The sequence below is a fragment of the Helicoverpa armigera genome, chromosome 1, assembly GCF_030705265.1.
Source record: "Helicoverpa armigera isolate CAAS_96S chromosome 1, ASM3070526v1, whole genome shotgun sequence".
NCBI classification, from domain to species: Eukaryota; Metazoa; Arthropoda; class Insecta; order Lepidoptera; family Noctuidae; genus Helicoverpa; species Helicoverpa armigera.
In genome coordinates this window covers 6,222,160-6,248,768 of record NC_087120.1, presented here as the reverse complement: position 1 = coordinate 6,248,768, position 26,609 = coordinate 6,222,160, and the positions used below count along the sequence as shown (strand labels likewise).

The 26,609-nt window shown below is 37.1% G+C and overlaps 3 protein-coding genes and 1 long non-coding RNA gene across 4 annotated transcripts; 2 read left to right on the top strand and 2 right to left on the bottom strand.

Annotated features, from left to right (window-relative positions):
- The first annotated feature begins 507 nt into the window (after positions 1-507).
- LOC110377822 (uncharacterized) lies at positions 508-13,077 on the top strand. The gene is made up of 5 exons (XM_021336848.3): positions 508-1,722; positions 1,813-2,316; positions 2,394-2,473; positions 8,809-8,861; positions 12,995-13,077. The coding sequence occupies exons 1-3, from the start codon at positions 685-687 to the stop codon at positions 2,454-2,456; spliced, it is 1,605 nt and encodes a 534-aa protein (XP_021192523.2). The 5' UTR covers positions 508-684; the 3' UTR covers positions 2,457-2,473; positions 8,809-8,861; positions 12,995-13,077.
- LOC135117665 (uncharacterized) lies at positions 3,988-4,829 on the bottom strand. Its single transcript, XR_010277035.1, has 2 exons — positions 4,288-4,829; positions 3,988-4,137 (listed from the first exon to the last, which is right to left on the bottom strand). It is a non-coding gene; the product is annotated as an uncharacterized LOC135117665 (long non-coding RNA).
- A 2,700-nt stretch (positions 13,078-15,777) lies between the features above and the next one.
- LOC126053536 (midnolin homolog) lies at positions 15,778-17,713 on the top strand. Its single transcript, XM_049835813.2, has 2 exons — positions 15,778-16,077; positions 16,475-17,713. The coding sequence occupies exons 1-2, from the start codon at positions 15,998-16,000 to the stop codon at positions 17,520-17,522; spliced, it is 1,128 nt and encodes a 375-aa protein (XP_049691770.2). The 5' UTR covers positions 15,778-15,997; the 3' UTR covers positions 17,523-17,713.
- A 4,010-nt stretch (positions 17,714-21,723) lies between these two features.
- Positions 21,724-25,201, bottom strand: LOC110377819 (uncharacterized). The gene is made up of 3 exons (XM_021336844.3): positions 25,089-25,201; positions 22,940-23,171; positions 21,724-22,276 (listed from the first exon to the last, which is right to left on the bottom strand). The coding sequence occupies exons 1-3, from the start codon at positions 25,104-25,106 to the stop codon at positions 22,125-22,127; spliced, it is 402 nt and encodes a 133-aa protein (XP_021192519.1). The 5' UTR covers positions 25,107-25,201; the 3' UTR covers positions 21,724-22,124.
- Between the last annotated feature and the right edge of the window lie 1,408 nt (positions 25,202-26,609).

Below are 26,609 nucleotides of genomic sequence, written 5' to 3'. Positions count from 1 at the left end.
ATGACCATCGCGCGGGTGGTGCGACGCGCGATGGCCAATACTGGCTGTAGATATCGATTTATCGTGCGAATTGACGAGCAAACGAGCGTGGATTGAGGCAGTGAGACCGGACGCGATTCGTTCGATTTTCAATAAGGATATACTCGAATTCAATAATAATATAATCCTTCGTTCGAACCAAGTTCCCGCAGAACAACGGAGATCGCGCAGTCGCGTTCTATTAGGACGATGCCTGTGATGCATGTAGCCATCGGTCGTAGGTCACACACCATAGACATACCTACCTAAGTGTCGAAATTCCATCATCTTCAATCATACTGATGTATGAACATTTAGTTGTACTTTCATGTATAATTTCATGAGAAGACCACTGCAGCGGAAATTATCACAAGCACAAAAAGTTTAGATTACATAGTAACTAAATAGGTTTGAAATAAATGAAACAAAAAAAACGTAAATAAAACGTCAAAACATATCAAAGGTATCCTATATTTTAGGTTAGGTATATTGTAGGCAAATATTAATTGATACTAATAGAATAAAACCGCACACCATTATGTTATGTTGGGGTAATTGGGAAGAGTTCCACGAAATCCACTCACGTGTCGAGTATTCATGTGATTATAATTGAACCATATTTATAGTCTTTGTTTACTTGTGTTTTAAGTATTGTCTGCAAAAAATATGTTCTTTTCATCAAGAAAGTACGGATCCCTATCCGGGAATGAACTTCAGATGAGTATAAATCAACTATCTACAATCTACCTGCCAATGAATTTAGATAAAAAATTCCATCGCAGTAAAGTGGCAGCTATTAAAAAACTGCATTTTATACTAGACAATTGTAATAGAAAAGTTCTCCAAGAACTCGATTTTGAGCATCTTCTCCTATGCGCTTTAACGTTGGTGTACTACTTCGGTATGCGAATCAAACTGAGCAGGCTCACATCCAAGGCGTGGTCCTGGTGTGGCAGGCGACTGTTCCATAAGGCAGAAACAGGATTCCAATCTACTATGGACAAGTTATTACCCGAATGTAGCGAAGTAACTATAAAAATTACTCTCAGGTTCTTCACGGACGTTTCGCTTTGGTCTTTCGAGAGTTTCGTTGAGCAAATTCTTGAAGTACTTCTGTTTTTCGATCGAGGGAAGACGACGTTATTCAACTTGATGCTCACCGATATTCACTACGTTCTGTTCACTGACGTAAAGACAGTTACGAGGCACCGCATGCGAGTATTTTACAATCTATTAAAAAGTTCTAATTGGGTAATCGACAACAGAAAACTGCTACCGTTCGTAACTCGGCTTTTAGATTTTTTCGCCTTCAGCATATCCAAAGACGATGGAAAAACCTCACCTTACAGATATCTGAGAAAAGGCTTCGAAGTTTGTTTGCGTCGTATATTCGAGAGAGTCGAAAATCAGCATCGAATGTTAATCATCACAACGATGCTCAATTGGTTCTCAATGGTAACTATGAATCAAGAGGATATTTTAGAGTTCTCCACATTACTGGATCATGCTGCAGAGTTTTATGAAGTGTATTCTTACAAAGACAGTTTTGGAGAAGGACTTATTGAACACGTTCTTGTTAACTTAGTGGGCTCGTCTAATGCTACCAATAGCCTGGTCGGTAGCAGGTTGCTACTCAAATTTATAGATCGAGAGAAAAATTCACAATATCTCATAGTTCCTACCCTATTTTATGAATTTTCACAGGTAATGATTGTTTAACTAAACGTAGGTTTAGACTTCTTTTATATCCCATTTTTATATCCCATAGCCTTCATCTTATCGATCTATTTTTAGGTAAAAGTTCGAACAGGAGAGTATAACCTCAAAGACAAAATTTTCATGCGGCATCACAGAGAGAAGCTGACCACTTACCTCCTGAAAGCGATCGTGAACCATGGCACGAATATTGTCAACCTGAAAACCATTTATACCATCGTATGTTGTATGGTGTTAGAGGTGCCATGTGGGCTGACGGCCGCTGCCGCCGCCTGCATCGTCATGACCATCCAAGACCATGCTTTGAATGGAGAGAACATTCCAGCGCCCTGCAGGTACTGGCTTCATGCTGTCGTCGTGTCAGTCATGTCTTTGATATGTTGGGTACACAAAGCCCCCGTACTATATACCTATGTGAACCACATAGTGGCGCGGCGGGCCAGGGAAGCACCCCAACTTAACCCACCGCTGATGTATTTCTACAAGATTGGCAGGCATCACGTCACTTGGAATAAACCTACCCTATTCTTCGAAGATTGGGAGTTACGCTATGCTCTTTGGAAACATTTCCAAAACACTCAGGTATGCAGTTAGTTAGCTACTTACATTTTATACTCGTGAGCATTTTTCTTCGACTTAAAGTTTATTTTTTATTCCAGCAAGCGAATAAGGAGAAAGACATGATTAGTAAGAAAGTACCTACGTTGGATTTGCGAACTTAACACACGGAAATGAGAAGGTAGATATCATGATTCGTTCAATTAGAACTACAGAAGCCTGTGTGCGATTAACGATCGGTTACGATTCTTATTTGATTACCAGAGTAGGTAGCCGAGGAAGTAATTTACGTGGGCCAATGGAAGTAAAAATTATATGAATTCTGTTTTGCTGTTAGATTACTGGTTTTTGCTATTATTTCCGTGTTATTGCCATTGAATTTGTTACGTATGGTGATAGCTGCAGAGCCGATAAAATACGCTCATTTTATACTAAGTAGGTACTTGGGTAAGTTTCACTCAATTCCATTAGGTCTAAATCTTACGCATTACTGGACTTGTCAATCACGGACACCATTTCTGTTAATAAATAAATATATTCCTAGGAAGAAAAGTATTGACATTGTTAGATCCAAGTCTTATACCAGATCCAAGCCTACACTATTTAAAAGCTATTAAAAGCTAGCTTTGAAAAAACTTTTATTCTTAAATGTCTTTCTTCATTCATGTTGAATGTAGGTAAGTCTTTCGTCAACTTGTCATCATATGCCCGTTTTCACCAACGAATACCTAAATTTAGGGAGCATTTACGGAACACTTAATAAGAATTTCATTTTCACCAAAGCCTAGGTGTCAAATTATAACCTTAAAATTTGACTTCAACTTGGGGGCCCGATTGATGCCTGCTTAAACAACCCCTATCATTATCATTACAGAATACAAACATATTTTGAACCGTGGATAGTGAAATGTACCTTTATATGTTATGTAACACCAAAATACCATGTTTAAAAAGCAAAAAAATACAAAAATATAATAGGTCGTGATGTCGCTGAATTATTCAAAAATAGGTAGTCCTGCATGTCCATAAATATACAGACCATAACAGATGCAAATCTGGTAATCACTGATGTAGTTTCGCGGTGGCCGGGACATCTATAGGCCTATTCAGACCTAAGCGGTATTCGCTACCGTCTACGGCAGAGAAAACCCTGTGGGTATGCGGTAATACGACTGTTCAGACCTAAGCGGTATTCGCTACCACCTGCGACAGAGAAAACCCAGTGGGTATGCGATAATATTACTGTTGATGTTCGGGACGTATGCCGCTGCTGCCGCGCGGTATGTAGGCCTACTTCTACCCACAGCGGCAGTGAATATCGCTCAGGTCGCTCTAGCCGCGGTAGGTATAGTTACTGGCACGGATATTGAGCCCTGACCTTAACCTGCGCAGAAGCCATTTATTGGTTTATTGCCTTGTGTACAGTGCGCAAAGCGATCCCCACTCTTCCGCCGAATATCCGTGCCGGTAACTATACTTGATACTAAATACCTGAGCGAAACCCGTGCGGTATCTACCTCTACCCACAGCGGCAGCGAATATCGTTCAGGTTTGAATTGGCCTTAAATACCAAAACTGCAGTAGATACCAATGATTCGAAAATTGTGAATATGGAGGAGCCTATCTCCTAGGTGATAGGGGATACCCTCTGGAGGTAAGAAGTAGGCTAATATTGAACATAATAAAATATATAAATTAAAACAAAGATAGTAAACAAATATTTTAATATTAGTCCTCATATGATGTACCAAACATTATCATCATCCTCCTGCACCAATTCAATTTGGGGTGGGCTGGTCGCAGCATGTTTTTACACGTCTTCCCAATTTCTCGCACCACCTGAAACTAAATAAATATAATAAATGTATAATTTTAACCCCATACTTAAATCCATCAACTCATGGAGAACAAAAATACAATGAAGTCGACAGTAAAACAAGGAACACAGTTGAGCGGCAATATCTTATATTATACACAGATATTATTCACATTTACCTGTAAACGGTTCCTATCGCATTAAAACTATTTGTAACTGGATCCAAGCTTTGTTTTTGGCTTCGTTCGTGGTCCCATCCGTTTTTTGTTTAATATTGTGTCTCTATGAGACGTCAGCAATTTCACTAGTTTGTCTTTTTCTTCTGCAAGAAAGGTTTATCCTCGTTTTCTCTTCTCTGCCAAAATAAACTTATCTATTCAACAATAATAAACCCAAAATTAACCTCACTCTATGTACACATACACATCAGTCAATTTGACAAACGCGCGAATGACATAGGTAAAAATTCACCTGTAGAAAACCTCTTTACTGTTTTATTGCATAAAACATAGCGTAATGTAGTTTAAGTTAAATTAAAATAACATCACAAGAAAAAAAACTCACAGGCTTTAGTAATATATACTCGATAGACGTTTATTTCTTAAGAAGTAGAGAAAAATCATTTTATCGATAAAATATCGACTTTGCATTATCGTTTGTAGAACTAGTAATCTGTCACTTACTTAAGGGATCCATGTACAAGTGTGGTGAAAATGAATCTAGGTAGATGTCAAATTGGGAGGGGTCCTTATTAAAAGTAGCTTTTAGATAGGGAAACGGTAAGAGGTTGTTGGTGAAAACGGGCCATAGTCTAGTATTTCACTTTCAAGTTAATCGTCACATCTCTGGAGCTGGCCTAACACAGTACCGATGACAATGTTAGAAATAATTTGCTCAGCTCTCATCAGTTTCACTAGCTCCGTACTTAATGAGACGACGCTGATATTCTAAAATAATGCCTGTATTGTATTGTAATTGTTGGCTTGGACGCTCGATGTTATCATGTTTTTGTTCTACCATCTTCATTGATGGTAGAAAACATTAATGATGCAAAATTATTGTTTTAAGTTGTGCTTTCAATTAAGTATTCAAGATTTGTAGGGATTGCATAAGATTTCATTTTTAAAAATAAAATGTTTATATTTAAGAGCGTGTACGTCAACCGCGCGCCATTTGGCCTAAAATGGTACTTTTCAAACCACTGTTTCTCAGTAACTACTTATCCTATAACTATGTTATTTTTTAATAACGCAAGGTAATTTCACTGTCTATATAGTTAATTGAACATAAATTTCAATTTGTGTAGTTTAAATACTTAAAACCCCTATAACGTAACAGATGTTTTATAAAATTCCCGTTCAGCGTCTATTTCGAAGCTTAAATTCATGTGAAAACAGTGGCAAATCTAATCATATTTATTTTTTTACTCATAGACGAAATCCCCATGCCTATAGTTAGTTGAAAACATTTTTTGATTTAGGTCTCTATCTTTCAGAAAAAAATATTTTAACAATGTGAAAAATTGTGAATTTCAAATGCTTTTTTTACCTATCTATCTTACTTAATTTAATATAACAATTATTTACTATAGTAATATAACTCTTTCTTTAAAACATAAACTTTATATTATAATTTAATCTCTCGTTTTATTTTTTATAAATTATTTAAAACTACTATAAAACGCTGCACGCGAGTCAACTCAAACCAGACCGCCGCAAGGCTTCACAGAGAGGACGTGTCGCTCCGTCACATCGCGTAGGGTGAATAACCTCTGCCGTGGATACCGAGAATAGAGTACATTTCAAGCGCGACCAACAAATCTTGATACATTACTATTTTATTTAAAGCTCAATTTTGAAGCATATTTTTTTATCGATTGAGTTGAAATTTTGTTTGAATGTTCAGTTTTAATGACAATGTATGATTCTATATCCAATATGGCGGTATACCCAAGATGGAGAAAAAAATGTTTTTAATGCATTCCTACGATATGGGTATCAAATGAAAGGGCTTGCTATGAATAACTCGAAAAAAAATGTGTCGCGAGTCTAAATCCAATATGGCGGACTCCTTAGGCTAGAAATCACTTATTGCAGATGTCTGTTACCAATCGAGCTATAATTTTTTTTTTTTTTCATTTTGGAAGTACCCAAATTTTGACTTTTGATCTCGAATAACTTTTGAAGCATATAGGATAGATAACTTAAAGCTTTATTTGCAATGGTAAACCCAAGCTCTTCACCAATATTTGGCTTTCCGGCAATTGTTGTTATTTGACCACAATTTTTCGGTCTGGATGGACTTTACCATTCATATAAACAATCAATTTTTCAAATCGGTCCAGGCGTCTTTGAGAAATCGAGAACAATCAAATTGAGAACAATCACAAAACAATCTAATTGAAACCTCCTCCTTTCTTTTTTTGAAATCGGTTAAAATACAGAAACTCTTAACATTGTCATTAATCATCTGTCGACTATTTAGTACTGTTGAAAATTGTATGTAATATACAGAAAGTCCTCAAAACCAAGGTTTTCATAGGTGCCCGATTTTTTTGCAAAAGAGTGTAAGTATTAACGACTTATTTTCAGGCTTTTATATTTTAGACATCCATAGACTTACACTATTTTCCCGCTATTAACTATTTACTAAATAATATATTTTTTGTTCTACCAATTTCACTCGAAAGGATCAAAATGGTTTGTGTGACTATACGTGAAGTATGATAGGCACGCACACAGCCGCGACGCTAGTTTGCGCGGTTTTTTGCGTTGAATTACCTAAAGTTGACATCGCGCGCCGAGCGTACACGCTCTTAATACTAAATCAAGTAGATAGACTGCCTTGGTACGCTGTGTCCTCTAGGGCTAGCCGCTAGACTGTTTCAAAATACTCGATATGATCCTGAAAGCAAAGCAAAGGGCAATTAATTGAAGGAACTCTTACGTGGTTGTCAGTAAGTTTCCAATTTCACGTTACAATAGCCCTCCGATGTCAATCTGTCCCAACGATTACTTAAGAAATATCATTTTCTTCGCTATAATTCGATATTTATTCAAAGCAATCGGTTGCAAGTTATTCAGCATGAAACAGGTTTATGTAAGCTAATTGTCTAATTTGGCTTTCTGCGGTGGTTTACTTCGTTTATTGGTAAATAGTTGTAAACAATAAGCAGTGATGCGGCAACCGTGGTTGAGTTCAATTAATTTTGAATTTCCTTGATCTGTATCTGTGACGGCTTTATTAAAATATAGCTTTACATTTTCATTACGGCATTAGATCTGACATGCTTCGTGCCACTTTTTGCTGACCTTGACGAAAACATTTGCGAGTTCAAAATGCGTCCTATGTAAGCGACGAGATAGCTTAGCCCTCGCAAAGACCATAAAAATGATCGTTATAAGTATGTAATCACAAACATAGCCTCGTCTTGTTTTACCTGCGTTATTATAAAGGGCTGCAAGATTTCAGGTTTCACACCCTTCCTAATGATGTATCAGAAGACAAAGGCCTTGTTGAAGTGATCTGGCCTACGTCCAGTTTAGTTCATGATACGCCATAATTAAAGATTAGTAGTAGTAGATTCCTTTTGTTAGTCAAAAGTGATTACAACTTAGCAATGCCTAAAGGGAGATAATAAAATTGTCATCGTTAGTAGGTACTCAGGAGTGCAAGACGTTCTCTACGCAGCGTCATATATTAGGTTTTCGTCAGTATACACAATTCTTGTAACTCAGTTAACGACCAACAGTAATATGGCAGTGAATGAAGCTGGAGGGGTTGGATGTTTCCAGACTAATAGTAGAGAGAGTCAGCATGCAACAGAGCTTCTGAAATAATCGGTTATCGTAGACATACTCGCACTTGGTGTTAATGTATGCCATATATAAGTATTGATAGGCGCATCGGCATTCATTGCTAGTTTGTTGTTAGACTCGGGCGCATCGTATTGAAGTGGGAAAGTGCAAATTTTCCGTAAGTGTGCAAAAGCGTCGCACGCGCCATTGAGCGACTTAGATTCACACGCTCATCTCTCCGCGAGATTTTTTGCGACAAACAACACATGTTCGATTGCTGTGCTTTTCACTACATTGTTATACAACAATAGATACGATTATGGATTGTAGAAGTGCGGTAAGTTTTTGTTCGCCTGATGAGAACGTTTGTCAATTTGCATGTCACTCTTTATATAGCTTGTTTTAAAACTTTATCGACTAATTAGTCATCATATTTTGTTCTGCTGTCTCCCACGGTTCTTTTATTAATTAGTATTGATTTATTAGCTGTTAAATTGAGGAATAAGTTAATTTTATTATCTGTGCGTATGATGCAGCCTTTGCTATTTTTATTACTTATCTCATGCTTTATCTGTTGTATTATGTCATCATAAGTTAATCAAGAACTTTTTTCTTATTTGTAAGGTCATAATGTTAAGTTCGCGAATACAGCAATTAGGAGAGGCTTTGCTGCGAACTTTTCTACCTTCTATATTATACCCATATTCGCAAATTAGTGAATGTGAATATTCAGTGTGAATGATAATAAGTGTAGATACTAGATATTATACAATGCTAATATATTCATATACGGATATGGAGGTCAAGTGCATCATTATCACATAAGCTCTTGTGTCAGATATAACGAAGAGTTGAATTTGTGTAATATTTCAGTTTAACTTGTAGTGACGCTTTTCTTTTCAGATCCTTCTTTGCTTGGCTGCATTGCTGGCGTTGTTAGTAGTGAGTACTGAAGGGTGAGTTGAATTGTAACAATTACTTACTTTACCTCTAAAGTTATCTTATAATAAGTAGTCTCTGATAGCTATATAGGTACTGTACCTAGAAGAAGTAACTTTTAGGTTCAATTTAATCTAAAGTTCATTACTGTATAGGTATTTTTTTCTTAAAAATCATAAACATTACCTATATTTCATATAAACTAGCTAGCTAGTTACTAGCTTATCCATTAACTCTCACTGGAGAAATTGGTATTTGGGTATTTTTAAGACATCTTCCGATCTGCGGAACCATACCATGGCGAACATTTTCGCGTGTGATAAGAGTAGGTAGTGAGACAGTGTGTAATTTCACATGGTGTCCGGTTTTAAAGATAGATTTAACTTGACTTTACTATAATGTTGTTCCGGTACTTTGTTTGTTCGAGATAGTATCGTGTTAAAGTATAGCAATTACGCATGTTTCCATCCTTTCTCTTGCTTCTTCCTGAAAGTACTTAGTGAAACAGATGCATCTAGTGTGTTATTTTTTCTGTCAAGTCGGAGAAGCTCGTGGCTAATGCCCATTTTCACCAACAAATATATAAATTTAGGGATCTCCCAAATAAGAATTTCGTTTTTACCAAAGTTTAAGTGTCCTTTATAACCTTTATTATTGGGGGAGCCCTTATTCTAAGTGACACTTAGTTAGGAAAACGTTAAGAGATTGTTGGTGAAAACGGGCATAAGTCACGTGAATGGGTGAACATGCATCTTATTTAAAAGAGTTCCTCTTGAGTTTTAGAAGGCACATTCAATTGGTCCCGGCTGTCATTTGAACATTTTTGGCGGTCGTGACGGTTAATAGGGATAGAGTCTGACAACCAGTCTTACCAAAGGCTATTTGCTTATTCGGGCTAATGCGGTCAGGAGGTCAGCCTAATCGCCGACCCCAACATAGTTGAGAAAATACTAAGTACATGATCTCATGAACAGTTTTTAACACATTATTGCACATTCACACCCCATAGCTATTCTAATAGTGTCACAAACTTGTGTAAGCAATAAATCAAAGCAGTCATAATCTTATGTAATGGAAAAGAAGAATTCAAGACCACTTGTATCATTACTACAAATATGGTCACAAAATGAAATAAAACTTTTATTGATGGAAATCTGCTTGCTTTTCACATTCAATGACAGCGTTTCCACGTCATTATCTAGATAAGTTTTTCTGATACATTACATACGCTTGTAGATCATTATTTGATGATGTACGATATGCAACGGTGAATGTATACCTACTTATTGGTTATGACATGAGAATTGATGATGACAATTGGTACCTAATGGTGATGATCTTAAAAAAAAACCGCATCCAAACCAGTCCATCCGTTTAAGGTGTTTTTTGACAGAAAACACAAAAATACCTACACATAGCTTTCAAACATTATATTCTTCCTCTCTTTTCGCGCCGGAGATTAAGAAATCTTAAATCGCCAATCCATCTTGAGCAAGCGTAGTGACACAGGTGTTGATTAACTCTCTCTCTTTCTCTGTATGAGAAGAAGTCAGTGCCCTGCAGTAGGGCAGCAAAAAGGCTGATAAAGAGTTTGAGAACCCTGAATTTACAATACTGAAAAATTTCACTAAAATATTTTACTATTCCTCATGAATTTTAATAAAACTCTCAACAAACAATAGCGATAAAACCAAATTGATTGAAATGTATAACAGGAAACGTTGCACAATTGCACTCACGCGCATCGCAGTAGGAAACTCCCGAAATAACTGGCCTATGACGGAACCACGGTATAAACAATATATGTAGGTAAATTTAAACACTGCTATAGAAACACTATAACAACAGGTTCGTCATGTGTATTGTCTCTGGGCGTAAGGGGCCAAACATCCCTGATTGGGCTGCGGGATTGTTCGAAAGAGTTACCGCGGCCGTACATAAAGGGCCTAAGAAGGAACATGATGGGTTTTAGTCTGACACTCCCTCACGCACGCTGCTCATCAAAAGCGGGAGGGGTCCTGCCCCAATTGCCAGCCTCACCTACCAATGGTGAACCTTGCTGAAAATCTAAAGAGGCTGGCCTTGGCAGTGGAATTTTTTAATGCATTTTTATGTCTCTCTGTAATGTATATGCTTCTTTACATATAGATAAGTCATGGGCGTTAATCACCTCGCATGCTCAGGGCGGATTGCCATTTTCAGACTTTAAGTCTAGGTTTTCAAAGATGATTTCCGTCACTATTAGCGATTGGTGTTCAAGACGCAAACGGGAAAGCATATCCTGGGCATGCGGGCACATAACTTAAAGTTACATTTTTACTTGTCTGACCTGAAATCGAACCCTCATACCCGAGCCCGTACCTATAAGAAAGACTTCCGTACTACCCGTACCTATGTACAAATAAGGCCATTACGACTATACCTAACTATTACTTCAATTGCATTATTTTGCCAAGAACAAGTGACAAACGATGACAGACTACCTTATTACCGTAATAAGGTAGTTGACGTGATATAAGCATACCGTATGACACGCGTTATATTTTATAACAATGTCTGCATGTAACTGCGAATTTATAGCACAGTTATACTGTATTATTATTTAGTTTCTAATGACGTGTTGACTTCATTTTCCAGTTTTTTGAGTGGCAGTTGAATGTCAGTGGCAGTAGTCTATTATACAACAACCAGCCAAGTGCGATTAGGAATCGTGAATGAAGGGTTCTATACTCTGTAAAACAGTGGTTCTTAACCTTTTTGACACGAGGGACCACTTTAACTAAAGTTTGTCTTGCCGGGGACCTCCTTATCAGTTTACCTAAATTAGCACTCATTTCTTTATTATTTATCAAAAAAAATCTGAATTTTTGGGTCAGTTCTAATTAAAGCTAAACGCATTTCGGCAGTTGTGTAGGTAAGCAAATGCAAAATAAAGAAAAACTTGCCTATGTAGTTTCCAAATGCGCGAGCGAAGCGAGCGCGAAATTTTTATCGGACTTAAAGCAAATATTACGTAGAATGTAGCCCAAACGTACTTAACTTTTTGTTTGTTGACAAATGCAAAAATAAGGGCATATAGTTTCTGAATACGCGAGCGAAGCGAGCGCGAAATTTTTATCGGACTTAAGAGGACGAATTGGAATTTTTGGCGCCAAGGATGTCAATTTTTCTCAGTAAATACAAAACGGATCAAAATACAACTTGGTTACCTGAAAGTTCATGATATAAACCTTATTTTGTTAGTTGTAGAAACATGATTAGGTAACTTTTATAACAGAGAAAAATATATCAAACATACCTCTTTTTAAAAAGAGATTCACATATTATGGGCAAACGGGACCGATTTAAGCCTCTTAACTTTTTTAGTAGTTGAGTATATACATACTCTTTAAAATTGTAGTAGGAATTTTTATTAAATTATCATTTCTAAATATTAAAATTACAAAACCATTTTGTCGCTTACGACTTTTAGTTATAAGCTAGCGCGCGTATTGTTATCCTCGCCCCGCTCAGACGCTCCGACCCCTTTTGGCGCCTTAGATGCGCGTGCCGGTTATGGAATTATTGTTGACCACTTCCTCGCCTTAAACCAAATATTACGTAAAATGTAGCCCAAACATACATTTTCATGATTGGGGGGACTAGGTACGACACACCCGATATACGTCCATGCGAAAACCCCCGCTCGCAATTATAAGTCGATAAAAATTAAGTTAGATAACGTATAGCAACGTCGCGAAGCTAAGCTTCGCGGACCACTTGGACCACCGGTTGGTTAAGAACCACTGCTGTAAAACGATCAAAAAGATTTTTGCAGTTAGGTGTTAGGTAGTGCAAATATGTACTGTGTCTTCAGTATTTGTTGTAACAGCGGCAAAAATAGTACATGATCTGTAAAAAATTCTACTGTCTAATTATCACAGTAGCCTGGTCCCATTTTACCCTTTGGGTACGGAACCCTAAAAAAACAGTGTCGATTTGAATACATTCCCTTTTCCGGTATTTCATTTTAGCAACTTCTGATAGCCGTACTTTGAGCATACTTGCTGCCAAAACATTAACATTTGAAGACCTTACAACTTATTATAAACAACAAACGTATTTTTTACAACTTATTATAAACAAAAAACTATCTATATGTCATCAACAGGCGCAACAAGAAGGTTGTCATCCACGTGCCGTACAAAGTGAAGAAGATAAAGCACACACACACAGTTTATAAGACGATTCACCACCACCACAAGCATCGGGAGCCCCACATGGAACAGGCGCTTGCAGTCGAGGAACACGAACATTTCCATCACCACCACCTACACGACGACTTGCCAATAGGACAACACAGCCAACCAGTCCCCGGGATTGGGATCCCGGAGTTCTTACCCGACGTTTTATTAGACGTCCCGCTTGAGATCCCGGACGTCCCATCGCACGAGATTCCGGGTTTGCCTAAACGTCACATTGTTCCTCTCTATAGAAGGAATTAGGTTAGTATGCTGTAGTTTTTGCCATTTGTGTCATCAAACATTTATTTTTATGGGAAATCATCAAATCATCCCTCTCCCTGTGGGTTGGCACTTTGGCAGCGTGAGGGAGTGTCAGAGTCTTACTGACTAAAACCCATCAAGTTTCTTCTTAAGCCCCCTTATGTACCAGGGCCGCGGTAACTCTTTCGAACAATCTCGCGGCCCCAGTATTCATCATACCTCAGTTTTTGGCATAAACAATTTCATTTCAATGATGACACTTTTCCCTTTAGAATTATGGTGATTATTTCTCTCATTCTTACATGTTGCATGGACATACATATCTTTCTCTATAAAACTAGTTAAATATTGTTTTGAATTTATTTTACATAATTTTTTTTCTTGCAGGTTAAATATCACCCTTGCTTTCACGGGATGCTGCAAGCCATAAAATTATACAAAAATGCTGAAGTTCTATAATATTTCAAGTCTCCATTGGCAATTGTAATAATAATACCGAAAAATCTTTCATATCAATTAATTTTCTTTACGTTTTCTTCAATGTGATTGTAATGTAACTTAATTAGAACTTAAAGTATTATAAATTAGCGGGTAGATTAAGACGAACCTAAAAGTATTGTACAAATAAATATTAACTATCAAAGTTATAGTTGGTGGAACCTTCACTAAGCTATGTTAACTTAAGACTGACTTATTCACTTACATATCGACTGATACAGCCTACGCAAATGCTTAAACCAACTTTAATGTCACTTAAAAAACGACATACTCGTAGATACTTTATCTCCTGAAAGCGGATGATCCGTGCTCGTGTGGGTGAATATACATGCACATTGTCTTTGTATGCGTAAACTCGGGACTACGGGAACGCTTGGTCGAGTAATGTCGAGTCGCCAAGTCATACAAAGATATTGTGCATGACACGTTTACACACACAAGTGTAAGTCACCGTCGTCAGAACTCAAAATGGGCTCTCGTGTGCGAGTAAAGTAAGGTTTAAGTATTTCTGTTAGTCTAGTGTGTAATAATTAATATTCTATGTTGATCTCTCTGCAATGCTCCTGTAATTTATTCTTAGGATAACTTTAGATAGTAGCTACTTTATTTTCGTTCACTTTCGAAATCTTTTAATACTTATTACACACATATGTACCTGTGTAGGATATAACATAAAAAATGTAATTTCATTTTTATATTCAGTTTTTGATAAGCTATGTGAAAGACTGTTATTGCTCTTATTTAACCATTTTCAAACGTAGACTTTATTACCAAACACATAGTCCTAAACTATAAGCTCTATGTTTAAAAGCTCTAATGTTACAAGCTATTTTAATTTACTCTAATTGCTTGTATATTTGTTTTTAAGAAAAGCTTTTTTTAATTTATTGCACAAGTGTTGGTTTCCAAAGTTATGTACTTACTAAGTTATTATTTAAGGTAAAAGGTTGTTATTTAAATAAAAAATATCATAAGGTGACATTGGTTTATTTTTTATTAACTTTACCTTCATCCTAATGTCAAAATCCGGAACCCTAATTTCAAAATCCAGGACTTACCTTGTAATTTTCGTATGCTCAGACAAGGGCTCTCTCAATAACATTTCATTTAATTTTGATATCAGGATAAAACGATTTATTGTACAGTTATTTATTGGAGTAGTAGAAAAGCTTCTTGGACTATTTTTCTTGATAATTCATCATGATATAAAATGCCATCTTCTGGGCGTATGTACCTAGGAGACTTGCCACGCACCATTTTTCTGGAATGGAATTCTAAAGACTACTGAGCAAGAACTTATAAAACTTAACAAACACAAAAAGCTATAGTCAATACCACAAAATCAATAAATTCAATCGTAACGAGTGATTAAATTTTAATGGGCTCACTCTAAAGAGTTATTTATGATCCCAATCTGACCCTAACATGTTTTATTTATTGGACGCCAAGCGCCACCCCGCACTTATAGAAATAACTAATCGATGTAATCGACCTTACTCTTCAAAGCTTTTATTTTTATTGAGTTCATTCAACGGAAGACTCAGATTTGTATTGAATGAGCAATGAATTCAAACCTATTATATAAGTGATAGCCGAGCACATTCCATCTTAACTGGGTTATCCAGAAGTTGAACTGAAACGAACAGCTGTAGTATTCAGAGCCCTCGTAACTGTGTTACAGCATCTACCTTGCGGTCGGAAAGAATGCGACGTTTGGAACGGTAGTGAAATAGTTATTACACACAGCGACAACAAAAAAACGCAGCCTTATTTCCGGGCCCGCGAAAAGAACTTTGCATCGATGGAAATTAGAGCGAGAATCGTCCCTCACCGCGCGTGGCCACTATGTCTTGCGGGCCGCTTCGCCGACAATGCAATGGTTGTCTTTTTGTTGATATTACGGGTTTATTTAAGTGAAATTGGATAAATGGTCATCTCGCGATGTTGCGCTACTCAATCCGGTGCGGCGTGGTGTCGGTGCGGTGCTGCCTCGTGATGCTCGCTCCACTGCTCTAAAATAAGAATAAAACTCGGGAAGGAAAGAAAGTATTGATTGTGATGTAAAACAAAATGTGAACGTAGGTCTGTTCCGTTAGTGTTATTAGTTGAGCTGAACTGGTGACTGCGTGTTGTGGACAGTTGTCGTGTCTGTGGGAGGTCGTGTCGCTGCCATGGACGTAGCCAAGTACCTGACTGTGCTAGTTGTGTTGTGCCTGGAGGGCGGTGAGACGGGAGGCGGAGGGAAACACCAGTAAGGATGCACATATTAATATGATGATTCTGTTGTTAAATTAAAGCTCGCTTCCCAGAAGTTCTGAATCCCTAAAACTTAGAAGCAATAAATAAATCTGTTGCTTTTTATCGGTGGCAAAATTAGCTTATTCAGCTTGAAGATGCATTTTTCAGTCTTGGTCCCATTAGACTAAAGCCATGTTCTTCAGCTTTGGTCTTGAATAATAATATTAAAATAATGCGAATTGTAAATGCCCTGCGACTGTACTAAATGTTTCTTGCATACTTAATTTGATGTAGGTAGTGGCGACTGTAATGAGCGAATTATTTATAAATTATTTTATATTATTTACTACTTATATGTACTATCGATTAAAAATTATTTAGGTCTCAAAAATAATTAACCTTTTTTTCAGTGACCACGTGCGAATACACATACCGGAGTTCATTCATCATGACCACCATAAGAAAGTGATCACTATTCACCATCACCATCACAAGCCAAAGAAAGAGCATCATCATCATCACCATCACCACCACAAGCCTCAGATTCCGCACGGCCATCATTATCATCATCATCATAAGAAAGTTCATACGAAGACTCATACGGAGTCTAAAGGTGGGAAGCATCATCACGCTAAGCATGGCCACCACGGTCACCATGGTCATCACGGTCATCATGGCCATCACGGTCATCACGGTCACCACGGACACGGTCATCACCACGATGCGCCCGTCGTGCCAAGCTTCAGCTACACGCCCAGCGCAATTCCCTCCTACGAGGACGACTACTCTCCTTCATATTCACCGTCATATTCCCCACCAGTGCCTGCGTATGGAGGCATCCCGAGCACAGACTACTCTTCCCCTCAGGTGCCCCGTGTGCACGGAGTAACCCACACGGTTAAACAAGTTAAAGTGTTCGACTCGCTTCCTGGCGCCCTCCCTAACAAAGGCGTCGGCCATGGTTACGAGGTGACCGAAGAAGGCGAAGAAGATGATGATGTCTTCACGACTGTAAACCAACTCCAGAACAGATTCCCAGCGACGTTCGGCTATGTTCGCAGTGCGGCCGCTCAGCCGACGAATGATCCATACGCAGAATTGAATGCTCAAGATGCACTGCCGACAAACTTTGCATCAGCACCGGCGCCTACTATAGGGCTATCGAGTGGCATAGAGAGTTTCGCGGGAACTGTGCAGAGCGATCCGTTCGCCTCTTCAGCCCCAACTCAGACTATAAGCTTGCCTAGTGCTGAGCCTTCAGCTGAGTTCCCAGTGTCCTTCCAAGGAGAGAGTTTCGACGGTCAACTGAACTCTTTTGCGGGATCAGATGGTAAAGACGGAGCATTTATATCGAATGAAGAAAATACTTTGTCCGAAGATACCCCAGTATCCTTCACGAGAGAGGCGGGCATACAACAGACTACCAATACTGGTAATGTTGAAACCCTCGTATATTAGATTCCTAGAAGGTAGAATTTGTGATGTGAAGTCGTGATAAGTTACCGTACCAGTTTTTATGGACAATATCTGTATTTAAAATGTTATTTTAATTATACCTAAGTTAAAAGTATAAGTGCAAACTATAAGTTCAAATATGTAATGTTTTATAGTAGTTTGAATGAGTTTTGCTTTATCGTAAAAGTCTAAAAATCCAATAGGTTTTCATAAAACTTATTGAGCACAACTTAACCTAGAAATATAGTTATGTCACGATAACTTGCTGTAAAAATTACATCTTTTACAATTGAAGAAATAATTTCGTAAAAAATACATTCAATTGGTCAATTCTGTCAAATTCAATCAAAAATTGTTTTGTAAATGAAATAGATTCGGTATAATTAACTAGGTTTCGTCACAATGTTTTGAGGAAAAGTATGTCTTTATTGTTATTAGATAAGGTGCTGTAACTAGCTTATTACTGAAAGCTCTTATGTCACCAAACTACTTACATTGCTATTTACTACAGCCCAAATAGTAAACGACAACGGCCAATTCGTCTCGCCCTAGATCCGGAATTGCGCAACTCTTCGAAAAAACGTTTAAAGTGTCAACGTAACTGTAACGGAATAATTTAATAAGAAAAAATAAGCATTCTTTACTTAGGCTGTTGTGTAACCAATGAGAAATCATTCAGTTATTGTGTTCAGGAAATATTCAATCGAATTCCTATACGTAAAGTATCGAAACGTAAATGTATGGAGCGTTCAGTCAAACTTATCGAACAAGAGCTGACTCAATCTTATTGACAATCTGAATGCTATTGCTCCAGATTTATAGATATTGATTGATTGAACTTTGGACGCATTTTCTTTAAGGAATCGATAAGGAGGTCCATCAGCTTACAAATAATTTTAGTTTAGTTAAGATATTTTACTAATGTTGTCATAATTTTGATTTTGTAACCCCTCCTAATATACCAATGAACATTAGTTGTAGGTGTTTTGTGTTTTCTATTTTTATTGTTGTTATTTTTTTATTCATTGTTGTTGTTGTTTTTTAATAAAAATCAATAAAGTTGTTTTGCCTTATTTCTTAACAAAAAAATACCTTAAACATAATAACAGTCTTTGTAGGCATAGTTTTATTTTTTGAAGTTGGATTAATTCTCACAATATAATTATTTTACTTTGTGAAAGAATCTAATTTTATTTTGCCTATAAAACTTGTTGTGTCTTTAAAGAAAACCCAAGATATATGACCTAGTTACAACTTAGAACACACTCACTTAGTTTTTCTAAAGCTTTCCCTCTAATGGAAATATCGTCCCGAACACAACCTTCTCGAATTGTATATGTAGATAGAAAATCAGTTCAGAAGTAACAAATAATCATAGTAAAACTTTTAGTATAGTATGCCCTTGCCAAGAAGCAATTATTTCCTTCGACGAAAAAATCCAAGAGTACTTAATACAAAGAAAGGCAATGACTGAGAAAGAGATTTTAGTTAGAATTGTCAACGAGTTTTCTCACGAAGCAAGGGAATGGGAAACTCGGAGAAATTGCTACAAAAAAGCAAGTCGGACTTTTCCTATCTAAATGAAGAACCTAGGTACATATTAAAGCTGATAGCTGAATAGCTGAATGAAATGTTAAGTGGTGCTCTTGATATTACAGATGGTATAGAAAGAACGAAAGAATACATTTGCGAAAAATATGACGGGTGAAAAAGCACCGAAATAAGTCCAATTGCATCTACTAAGTAAGACAATAAATACAAAAATAAGAATAAGGGAAAATATGCGTTACGCTACCCTTTTCGAGACAGAGTCCCGACGCAACTTTTCAGCAGCAGCCGAACGCTCGCGTGAAATGTAACTTAGGTAACGTTCATTGGTGATGCTAATTTGTTTTGACTAGTGCTTTCCAAATTGCTCATCCATTCAAGCAAATTATTCACAAAAGTCAGATCTTGGAGAACAGATTTGGGACCTTAAGAAGTTCTATTGAATTAGATTTGGTTATCGATGTAACTGGGTTGTATCTAATTAGGGTTCAGGTGTTCATTTCACTTCGGGTTTGTTTGCATCAGACACGAGATATAAGTATACTGCACTTATAATTTGCCATATATCACCTTAACCGTCCCTTTTTAATGCAAAACACATTAGTAATTCGACATGGTACCTATTAACATAAAAAAATAAAAATACGCTTCTGTGAAAGCTCAAACCTCTGATTACCAAGGTATTTTCTTATTACTAGCAGTTCCAGGTGCTACGGCCAGCGATCTACTCGCGGCTACTTTCGTACGTTCTAGGCACATTGAAATATGGGTCAATGATAGATTACTAGCCTCTGCCAGCGGTTTCACCCGCATCCCGTGGAACTTCTGCTCGAACCCGGTTGAAAAGTAGCCTCGATAAATAGGCTATCTAACACTGAAATAATTTTTCAAACAAACTCTTCAGCTTTATAATATCAGTGTAGATTTGTATTTCTAGACCATAATCTGGGTTAAAGCATAGCTATAGCCAGTGAGGGACTACTTAGATGAGTACTGCTACCTCAGTAAGTTCCTGAAGACATTGACAAGCAATATTCATATCGTGCTTTTTCCATGTCGTGGAAAAATTGTTGTACAGCCAGTATCAAAACGAAGAAGCCAACTTATAGGATGAAAATGATGATGAACAGAACAAACTCAGATTTTCTAGTTGTGTCGGAGGCTCCGTAGAAGGGTGAGCATCTTATCATAAGCGTTACGGGTTGTCAGAAGTCAGAAAGTTTCTTCCAACCAGCCTTACCTAGGTGTATCACCTAGGTGTTGTTCAGGTTTCTAGGTTGAGAAATTCAGTAAAGCAGCCCCCTCGCATCAATGTTACACACATGGACTAGTTTTTTAGGGTTCCGTAGTCAAAGGATAAAAATGTTCGCAGATGATTATAAATACTGAAAACTAGAATAAAATAAATATTTTGGTTCGCTCCCATTCAACAATCGTGATTTTTGCTCATTTTTGGCCGATATCGATAACGGCAATATAATTATAAATAATAGTACGGAACCCTTCGTGTGCGAGTCGCACTTGGCCAGTTTTATTGTAATTTGGTTTTACATAGACCAGTTAAAGCCTGATTAAGAATTATTTTGACTCCTTGCACATTTAGAGAAGCCTTGCTTTGGGAAGTAGACTAGCAGCCAACTTCGGACAAGCAAGGCTTCACAGTACCACAGTCAAAAAAAATAAATTTGCACCAACTACTGGATATAGGGCGTCAAAGGACTAACTTAGAAATACAAAGTAACTCGTAAATAAAAATTATACTCCGTGCCTAAAAAAAATTGTTGTTAATAAATTGAAAATACAAACTGTACCTAGTTAGTGGCAAACTCTACCTCTGCTGATGGTCAAAATCTGACACAAGAATGATAGTTACGAGTGCTATACCTACCTATTGTAATCCGATGGGTAGAAAAATCTAAATGATTTACCTTTTAATTGCATTTCGATTTGAATTTACATTTACACATAGTAAGTCTAAGTATCCGGATAGGCCTAGCTAGACAAACGCATATTTTTATTGTTTGTGTTTTTACACAAATTACTACTTATACCCACGCATGCAGTATGAATAATATTGAATGATTTAAGAAGAAGGTCGCATTATTTAAAATTTATGTCATTTGATAAATAGAATCTTAGATCGAATTATCGTATTCATTATAACTTGTAATCCCTTGTTCATCTATACTGCGATGAAAGTACACCACACTGCATGCCTAATGCAACGCGTGGCGTTGTATAATCAAGAGCATTAAACAAATAAAATATAAAAATATCACGCAGACATGCATGCAACTTCCGTCTTGCAACACGGAGGAGAGCGCAACACATTCACACTCACACATAGACAACCATATTTAAAGGTTCCGTAACTAAATCTACGTAAGAAAAAAAAACTAAATCTGACTGTTACGTCTCCGCATCCAGACGCGGAAAATCACAAAACGAACAAAGATATGCTATGCTAGAAAGTTTACTGTCACTGTTTGTTTTTTGCAGCGAATACCGACGGCTTGGGTTCATTTTGCTCTTTCCAATTTTATGCTTCTAATGCGTATTAAAAATATACCATCGGAACAATTAAGTAAAGATGAAAAAGCGACCGCAGGATGTATGAAACAAAGGTGAAAATAATACACTCGTCAAAATACTAGTATTTTAAATTAACAACAGATATAATATTATTAACAAATTCCCGTTTAAACCGGGAGGATTCACAACAACTGTTCCTTAATACTAACTTATAGATAACACAAACAGACGGACTTCACGGTTACAGTCAAACTGTAAAGCTACATACAATACATTCAAGACAAACCTTCACAACGATGTAAATATAATGAGGCTAATTATATCACTGGGCCCTTTGAGTATTATTGTAAGAAATCAACGTGCTGTGATTGTAAAAATTTGTACTAAAAGTAAATGTTGCTTTGTACTCCAAATCGAATTGTGACAGCATGCTAATTTCCCAGTGATTTGCTAAGCTACTTCACTGCTAATGCCATGTTACACCTTAAAGCTATGCTATGTACAGTTTTATTTGTGTGTTGAGGTTCAGTATCCTCCGTGGCCTCCTTCGGAGCCGTAGGACTCTTCCTCACCGCCAGAAGAGAGAGCGTAGCCCGTGTGGTCACCACCCTCGAAGCTGACGGGAGCCTCACCGTAGCTGCCGTCGTGAGTTTCCTCCGCGGCTCCCCAACCGTGTCCTGAAATTACAACATCAACATTTGTTACATTCATGTCGGAGTAATTATTACAACATTAGCGATTTTAGATAGAGCTCCAATTGTATATAATGACACCTGCGTTTATTACGAACATTAAGTCGTAATATCTAAGTCGTACATGAATGTGTTTTACTTTCAATGTACTTTTGATTGATATAACGAGTTATGTTCTCTAGTTTTATTTTTCCTGCTCTGCAGTTAAAGTTAGGATACAAAATAGATAATTTAACAACTACATTCAACAACTTTTTGTCTGGGAAGTTCCAAGCTTTCCTGGCTTATTTCTATTATTCTCTATCTATTTATTGACGCTATAAGCTTCTATTTCTCTGATTCTGTATTTCAAACTCTGAAAGTGAAGCCTGCTTAGTTAGATTTTCATGAATCGTTATAGGCATATGTACATTAAGGCTACAATATACGAGACTAGAGTTCTTAGCTGCTGCTCTGCTTACAAGTAGTTTATCTTTTATCAATCTCAACCAGTTTATCTTTTAGGACGTTTAGACGTGCTCAAATATTCGTATAAGAACTATTTCATTTCTCCCTCATGTACAGCTGGTCTAAGATGAAATTCTAAGCTTCATTCTAGACGAACTATATCTTGTTGTCAGACGAACTATATCTTGTTGTCACGCTCACCTCCTCCGAAATGTGGCGCAGGCTTGGGTTCTCCGTAAGTGTATCCCAAAACCTCGTAGTGGTCATCACCACCACCGCCGCCGCTCTTGTGATGAATGTGCTTGACGATGGTGTGTTTATGATGATGATGTTTCACGAACAAAGGCACGTGGATGATGACTTTTTTGTGGCCGCCGCCGCCGCCGCCCGCCGCGATCAACGCCGTCAGCTCTGCCATGCAGACTAACACAACCTGGAAGGTGAGAAAAGGTTCTTTAGACAAACTCAAACTCTTCACTATATAGTATAAACATAATATTTTCTCTCACTATGTCCCTTTATACGCTTAAATCTTTAAGACTATGCAATGGATTTAGGAGCGGTTTTTTTTAATAGATAAAGTGATTGAAGAGGAGGCGAGTTTACATGTATAAATGACATCCATTGAATTGTGGGGAAATACTCATATCCCGTGCGAAGCCGTACCGGGTCGTTGTTACTTTATATCATTTGCCTAGTCTTTTCGCTGTCATTGGGGTTGGCATCCAGTATAAGAAGGCATCTGTGTATCAGTGTTTTACATGAAGCCGCCGATCTCAAACGCATACATCTAATTCGATCACAGGATTCAATTACGGATTCTGAGTGCTATATTAAACTTATTAGTAAAAGAGTACCTACGGCAAGGGTGTGGGACCGCGTAAAACAGCTTTTTCATATTTTTTAGACGACATTTCCTACCTAATTTTATAAAAAAGCACATTTGTTTATGTTTTTGTGTTCATCATGATTTTGGTGCCTATATAACTTTGAATATTTTTAGCTCATTTATTATCTCATACATTAGGTCACGATACAGAAGATAATTAAGTCCTACTCTTTCAAAGTGGTTGGTAATTTTGATAAAACGGTTCATTAGGCCGAGATTTCTACTCTGCCATCAAAACGCGCAACTTTTTTAAACAGCAATCAAGACAACTTTCGTTTATTCAGATAATACCAAATCGACTAACCACCTAAACATATTTCTTATAACTTAAAAAACTTTATTCGTTAACCGTTTACTACTTTTGCTACGAAATTGCTACGCCGAACTACGAAAAATGTCACTCACGTCACAATTCGTAGACTGCCTATGTGTTAGTGAACAAACAAGCACTATGCTAGCTAACACCTCAAGTGCTTCGCTGCTCACCATAAATATTAGTATCTCTGTAGAAAGTTCACTCGGAAGGAAAAACACACGGAAACGGAAAAGTAATCGCAAAGGCAAGCATTAGTAGATTTCGCTAGGCGTCAGGGCATGGCTTGAACACAACAAATATAGCTTTTTACCATTGTTTCAACAAAAAATAACATCATAACTAGGTACTGCAAATAATCGATAAATAAATAATAACTTAAATTAAGAAAAAAAAGCCTTGAATAGAACGTGACATTCGAGACAACTTTCTAAACTCTCCGGGTATCGGTTGTACGTACCTACAGCTAACTAACAATGAAAATGTCTCCCTCTGTGCAAAATACAATTACGTATTGATTTGGTATCACTGCTGAGCAAAAGTTGCATTACTTGTATCGAGAAAAGTCCATTATTTACGTACGAACTTTTTTGCTTGACGCGTTTAGTTCACAAACGTGTACATAGTTAACCAAAAAATGCAAAATTAATTTTCACATAATTAAAAAACCATGTTTATTTACTGAACAAGGTCGTAACAATAGATGTGAAATTACCGCGATGACGTGAAGAGAAATTGTGTCAAAGTTTTAATTAGATATCGACAGTTTTCTGTATTGTCCATGAATGAAGCAATGTTCTTGATTGGATCGCAATCACTGCCAACTTCCGTTATATTTTAATCTTTTTTGTTTGTTGTGACATTGTTACTACTGTTGCTGTAAATAGGTATGCAATTAGATAGGCTAGTTTATATTTCGCACTTTTAGTATTACTGAAAGAACTTGTATTTATGCTACAATTATACTATAATGTTCACTATACAACTTGATTTATGTTTGGTATTCATTTTCAGGCTCAGAAAACCTGTACGTCCTAATTTGACGGTAACTGATGTCCGGCCTAACATGTGGCAGCTTCACATAATATTCCTTTAGATGACTGTAATGTATGTAATGTTTATAGATATATGAATGAATATGAACTCACCAGAAGACGGGCAGACATGGTGTAAGAAGATTGAGCGGTGAGTGACCGAGCGCGGGTGCAGGCAGTTGGTGTGTGATAAAGAAATTTAAACAAAACTTCCTTTTATATCGCAACGTGGTCGCGTTTCGCGACACTACCTCTCGGCGGCGTCGATCTAATGCGCGCACCGATTCAAACAAACCAATATCAACCCTATCACCACTAAAGAGAACCCATTATGCCATAATAACATTCTTCTAACAAAAACTGCACTGTTGCAATCAATTTTAAGCTCGAATATTGACTTGGAAGGTTCATATTTGCGTAGATCATTTTCTTGGCGAATATATCTTCAGAACTGTATCATTACAGTGAAAAGACAGTTTACTTGGTAGTAGTAGAGTGGAAATTCGTTTGTGGTTCGGAGATAATACGACAACAATGATGAGCGGTGGGTACTTGTGTATCAGGTGCGAGTCGTCGAGAATCTACTTAATTGGTTGACGACTGTATTCTCATCGTGTATATAGGGCAGTGGTGTTCAGACAATAAATAAGCCACCAATATAGGAGTTTGTTTTATTGAAAAGCCCGTTATAAAGGATAATTTATGAAGGCATTGCGCCCGCGGTGTAAAGCGCGCTCGGGAACAGAAAAAGTTTATTGCTTTATATGCCCTCTAGTCATGTTTCAACCATGTTTGATTGCCTTCTTCTCAGAATGGTCGTATCTACAGTCTAATCAATAGCGTTGAATACGGAAATATTATGAATTTTATCCGAAATCTGGTTGTTTATCTAGAATTAAGATTTTATGACTTTAAATATAAATGTAATGTCATAAACCGCTTGCGTTTAATTAATTTTGATAATTAATAGCTGTGGGTTGAATTTAATTCAGAAACGTGTTTTTTTAACAATCACTTAATCTACTTCATACAATTTAGAAGTTTGATATGTACCTAATAAGTAAATTAGAGATTTCATTCTTATTTTTAGTTTGATTGATGCCAAGAACTAAGTTTCGCAATATTTTGATATGTTTTTTAATCATCTTGCCCTTGTTTGCATTAAAACAAGTCTAGCTACTATAATTTCATACACATCTTCCTTTTACCTCAATAAAAGTACGTACCTAACTATAGATTTAAAACCAAACTCGAAACTGTTATTCAATCTGCAATAAAAAAAGCAAAACAAGCAGACATACTCACACACATAATATATAAAAATAAAAGAACATCAAGCGTAAATTAAAGTTGCAATGTAGATGCGCAAGAGTTTGTCGGCGGCGGCGAATGGAAGCCGAGACACTTTTACTATCATTCCGACGAAAGGGAACATGATGATATTATAACAGCCACATAATACGAGTATTATGATTATCATTCTATAATAAAAAAGTAACAACGCAATGTTTATGAAATTCCAGAGAGTATAACAGTTAGATAGTTCAAGGGGACGCCGTTTGTGACCTTCGTAAGTTTTTGAAATCTATGGGAAGGTCAATGTCCAATGGCTGGAAGTTTAAAGGTATTTCCGAC

What these genes read in the sequence shown, in the direction of transcription:
- LOC110377819 (XM_021336844.3), bottom strand. An exon ending in TGCGCCACATTTCGGAGGAG is followed by an intron (nt 22,277 to 22,939) that starts GTGAGCGTGACA and finishes TTGTAATTTCAG; the next exon opens with GACACGGTTGGGGAGCCGCG.
- LOC126053536 (XM_049835813.2), top strand. Translation starts at nt 15,998, where the DNA reads ATGGACGTAGCCAAGTACCTGACTGTGCTAGTTGTGTTGTGCCTGGAG. An exon ending in GGAGGCGGAGGGAAACACCA is followed by an intron (nt 16,078 to 16,474) that starts GTAAGGATGCAC and finishes CCTTTTTTTCAG; the next exon opens with TGACCACGTGCGAATACACA.
- LOC110377822 (XM_021336848.3), top strand. Translation starts at nt 685, where the DNA reads ATGTTCTTTTCATCAAGAAAGTACGGATCCCTATCCGGGAATGAACTT. An exon ending in TATTTTATGAATTTTCACAG is followed by an intron (nt 1,723 to 1,812) that starts GTAATGATTGTT and finishes ATCTATTTTTAG; the next exon opens with GTAAAAGTTCGAACAGGAGA. An exon ending in AACATTTCCAAAACACTCAG is followed by an intron (nt 2,317 to 2,393) that starts GTATGCAGTTAG and finishes TTTTTATTCCAG; the next exon opens with CAAGCGAATAAGGAGAAAGA.